Below are 5,523 nucleotides of genomic sequence, written 5' to 3'. Positions count from 1 at the left end.
GAAAATTTTTATTAATTATAAAAGAAAAAATGAGGAAAAAGGTGAAAAAAAAAAAGAAAAAAACAACAAATTAAAAACCTATAAAAATCAAAAGGAATGAAAAGTTTTACAACTATATAAATATATATATATATATATATATATATATATATAGGTATGTATTATTTATTATTCTTTTCATTCTGGGCATAATCATATAAAATGAAAATAACAGAAAAAGTTATGAAATTATTACAAATTATAATATATATATATATATATATATATATATATATATATATATATATATATATATTTATTTATTTATTTATTTGTTTGTTCTTATTTATATTCTTATTTTCGCGTATGATATGTAATGGTAGCTTCCTTTAGAATAGTTATTAATTTTTTTTAGTGCCATTTTATGAGCCTTGGCCTTTTCTGGGTTGTTCTTCATGTCGTTCATTTTGCGTGTGGCATTTTCTATAATTTTTTTTTTCATAGCTTTCTTTCTCTTAAAAATACCTCTTAATTTACTAATTCCTTTTAGGGATAAGAATTTATTCCACATATTTTTGAAAACATTTTTTAATGCCATATCTATTCTTTCTAAAACCTTGAATTCAGATTTTAATATATTCCATACAGCTAAACCTGCCATAGGAGCAAATAAGTATGGTCCTATAGATGCAAAGAGACCAACAGAGAAAACACATTTCATAGCCGATTGAGTGGAAGTAGATAATGCCGTATTAACAACTGAATTTAAACATATTTGTTGTGGAGGAGACATTCTAGTTGTAAAACAGCTAGCTACTGGTCCTGTACCTATATCTTTAGCTTGTTGTGTTATATCCATAGCACTGAAAAGTGTATAAGCGGATAAACTTCCAAGAGTCATAAAAGACATGATTTCTTTAAGTCTGCTTTGTTGTCTTTTTTTTTGCCATTTTCCTATAAAATGACCAAAATATGGAGCTTGCATATAAAACATTTGACTTAAGTAAGGTAATTGCATTTGACTAAAAATAATTTTAGTTAATTTGAGTGAATATGCAGATGTTAATGATACACCATATTTCATTGCTTTCAAATCCTTTTTCATTGTTTTTGGTAATAAATTATCAAAATAATGTAAAACGGCATCTCCTCCTAGTATCATCTTAAAATTATGAACAAAATCTTTATCATCAATTTTGTTACCAAAAGAATTTTTAGAAAACTTGCTTTCATATGTATGTAAACTATCAGGATTCTTTAAATGGTGTAATGCAAAAGAAGATATAACTTTCCATACAGAAGAACAATGATCAGCACACATAGAATTTTGTAATTCTCTAAGTCGATTTTCATGGGATAATTCTGCATATTTAGGATTTATTGCCATCATTCCAGGATTTCTTGCTACACCAAATGGTTCTCGTACATGCTTATATGTACTTAAATCTACGACATGATCAACAATTTCTATAAAAGCTTCATTAATTAACCATGATTCATCCTTATTATTTAACATTTTATGTAATTCACTTACTTTTTCTAATAGTATAAATGCTTTTTTTATATCTATAGTTGCACCAAACCATAATGCATGTTCTACTTTAAAACTAGGCTTTCTTAAAAGCATATTTCCAAGAGATAATATTTTATTAAAGAATCTTCTGAAAGCTGTTTGTTTAGTTGGTTTTACTGTTCTTGAAAAAATAATATTATTATCTATGTTATTTTCTAATAAATACTTACTATCTTCTACTACTTTATAAACAAACGAAGATGCATTAGTTGGATTATCATTAAATTCTAACCATAAACCTAATGCTCTTACAAGTTCCTTATTTATAAATTGATCCCATTTATCACTTTGATTAAATAATAAACTGTTCTCTTTTTTCATTTTTTCTCTTTCTTGTAATTGAAGATCTTGTAATTTTTTCTTGGCACTTTCTTCTGAAGTATCATTTTCATCTTCCCTTTCGGAATCTTTTAATTCAGAATCAATGGAATTTTCCAATTTGAAATTTTCGATTTGCTCTCTCTTATATTCTTCAAAACCTTTAGAAAACCATTTTGCCATTAAATTATCTGCATATTCTGCAAAACCACCCTTTGTGAATATTTGTCTAGCTAACATACCCTTACTATCATATTGAGAAAAATTGTGCTTGGACATATATTTAGCATTTTGTATAATTTGCATTGTTGCTATGGTATGCGTTGTGAAACGTATACTTGATGTGATATTTTCTAACATGTGCGCAGGTATATGTTGTAATAATTTTATCTTGGCCAATGATGTAAGTAATTTCTTTTTTAACAGTCCCTTTTTCATAGATACAACTAATTTTCTAAGTTTGTGCGGTATTAACATAGATGTAGAATTAGAAAATTTCTCAGCTAATTTAGCAGACAACATTTTCCTTTTATCATTATAATAATCTTTTACTGGATCTCTTCTAGATAATGCTGTTAATACAAATAAGTTTGCATAAAACATATTATCATTTCTAGCAATATTATTTATATTGTCTATATAATTTCCTCTAACAAGGAATTTCAATGGTGTATTGGTAGACTTTTGTAATTCTTCTAATATTCTTTTCATAATATCTAAATACGTTTTAGCTGACTTGAATATTACTTTGTTTAAATATAGATAATAACGTATAGATGAAGTACTATTTAAAAATTGAACTTTTGCTTTTTGACTTTTATTTAATATACTGCCATATTTATCAATCATTGCATATAAAAATACTAATCCTTTACTCTTTAAATTATATCTCAAATCATTTTTTATTAATTTCTTTCTTAATTGGGTACTCTTTTTCATAAAATCGTTATATATATATTTTGTTTTCTTCTTTTTTTTCATTTTCATACCTCTGCTATCACCATATATTAATTCTCTACGTTCATACCAAAGGGTATATTTATAAAAATCATTATATTTCATATCATCTAATATAAGACTTACATAATATGGACTTGTGCTACCTTCAGCTGAATGGCCTTCTATTTCAGCATAAGTCCTTAATAAATCAAATGCTTTTTTTAAATTTTTTTGACTGGATTTTTCTGATATATCATTCTTAATAATTTTAGGATTATATAAACTTGATTCTTCAAATTCACATTTCAATACATTGTCATTATTAATTTTAGGACATACTTTCGAAAATATTCTAATAGCATTATGTGAAAAAGATAAGGAATTTTCATATCCATCTACATTATTATTAGAAAATACATTGTTTATTTCATTAATATTAATTAACATAATAGCATTTAATACTAATTCCAATAAATCACATGTTAATCTTCTCTCACCATAAAATGTTGTAGTTCTTTTAGGCCTTGATTCAATAGGTATAAACGTTATATCTTTTTTGAAATATTTACTGGGATTATAATGAATATTACACATTTCATTTAACATGAAAAAACTATTATCGGAATTAGCTGTAAGTATGGTTGGTAATGAATAAAACGATTTGGTTCCTGTCGTGAAATATTCATTATATGAAAGATATGCCAAGGATAATACTAAGAAATGTGCAAGTAAATATATATTAGATGCCGAAGCCATATGAATTTCATAATTAAAATCAATTGTTGATGATGCTAAACTTTTAAATTTATTTCTTATTGGTTCAACAAGTTCTCCTAATGCTAAACTGTTATAATATAATCTCTCTAATGGTGTAGTACCTGGATTATTAACAAATAAATGACAAAGATATTCTTTTAATATTTTATTATATTTTGTACTTAATGGATTACTATATTCATTCCTAAAGATATTAGCGTTATTTGCATAATCTTTATTTTCATACGCTTCTTCATAATTAGGATTGTTTTTTCTTTTCTCTGCATTTTCTATCATGTGTAAAATTGTGTCATCAGTATTATTTGTTAAATGTTTACGTTTATTAAAATCTAGGATCATTTCAGATCTTAATTCTTCTAATGCTCTAGAATATTCAAATGATATATTAAGATAGTCTCCTATTTTTTGTGCAACATTTTGACGGCTACAATAATTTTTAACTTCATTTGAAAAGTTCGCTCCAATCATTTTTTCTAATTCAATTTCATTGGAGGGTAAAAACGATCTTCTATCAAATCCCATATACGTTGAAAAATGATAATCTTCAGCAGGAAAATATACATTTAAATTTCCAATAGAAGCAGATTCTTCCTTATGATATTCTGAATCACTTGAATAATGTTCTTTTTCTTTTATTAACATTTCTTGTCCATTATCTACATAAAATGCATTTGCTTCAATATCAGAATCATCTGAATCAGATGTTTGTTTTGAAGTATATCCGAATTCATTCGATTTACTATTTTTATACTTTCGAGAATATTCTCCTTTATTCATTTTATCTTCAATTTCATTCGCTTTATTTCTTGCATATTCTCTTTCAGATTCACTTAAATAACCATCTTTAATTTCATTATCAGAATTATAATTATTGGAATCCCATTTATTTTCATATTTATCTTTTTCATTATTTTCCTTATTCTTCCTTTTGTATTTTTTATTTTCCCCATCTACTATTTCGTATTCACTATCACTATGTCCTGGTGCCAAACCATCGTGAGAACCAGATTTTTTATTCCTTTCAGCTATACTTTTATATACTTTCTTTTTGTTCCCTGGGGTGTGATCATCATAGTCACTATCACTATAATAGTTTTCATTTAGCATACTGTCATTCGTATTATTAGAATCACTGTTTCCATAATGTACATTATATTCGGTTCCATTATTAAGCATACCATTATGAGGATATGCATTATTTAATCCAGTTTTTCCTGAATTATTCATACCATTATTCATACCATTATTCATACCATTATTAATACCATTATTCATACCATTATTCATACCATTATTAATACCATTATTCATACCATTATTTAAACCACCATTTGTACCATTATTTAAACCACCATTTGTACCATTATTTAAACCACCATTTGTACCATTATTTGGTATATGGTGAACAGAATATACATTTATATTACGAGGACTTCCTTGAAAAGTATTTGGATTTTTTTCATTTCCATTTATGTTTTGATACAAATTATGGTAATCTCCCCCAGGTCCAATGGAATCCTTGGAATCTTTTACACGAAAATCAGACATAGATTTTCCATTATCATATTCTGGATGATCCACATAATAAGGAGTTTCATTAGGCCCATACTTTCCATTGGATCCATATGTTCCATTAGGTACATATGTTCCATTAGGTCCATATGTTCCATTAGGTCCATATGCTCCATTAGGTCCATATGTTCCATTAGGTCCATATGATTCATTAGGTCCATATGATTCATTAGGTCCATATGTTCCATTGGCATTGGACCCATACGTTGTTGATCCATTTTGATTCGTGTTGAAATTATTTGTTCCGTTATTTGTTGATTTATTTTGATTTGCGTTATGATTATTTCTTTTATTATATGGATTATATTTGTTATCATCATATTCTCTTCCATACACATCATAATATGGTCTTTCAGATTTATTTG

General features: G+C 26.4%; 1 protein-coding gene across 1 annotated transcript in view; it reads right to left on the bottom strand.

Annotated features, from left to right (window-relative positions):
- Window positions 1-325: 325 nt before the first annotated feature.
- Window positions 326-5,523, bottom strand: part of PRSY57_1451300 (rhoptry neck protein 2) — a gene marked incomplete at both ends in the record, with an annotated part of 6,453 nt that continues 1,255 nt past the window's right edge. The window contains one exon of the mRNA XM_012910109.2: window positions 326-5,523. This exon is cut by the window's right edge and continues 1,255 nt beyond it. Within this exon, the coding sequence (XP_012765563.2) occupies window positions 326-5,523 (5,198 nt within the window).

Source organism: Plasmodium reichenowi, chromosome 14 (genome assembly GCF_001601855.1).
Source record: "Plasmodium reichenowi strain SY57 chromosome 14, whole genome shotgun sequence".
Taxonomy (NCBI): Eukaryota; Apicomplexa; class Aconoidasida; order Haemosporida; family Plasmodiidae; genus Plasmodium; species Plasmodium reichenowi.
Note: the sequence above shows the minus strand (reverse complement) of the source record. Positions and strands in the feature narration are given on the sequence as shown.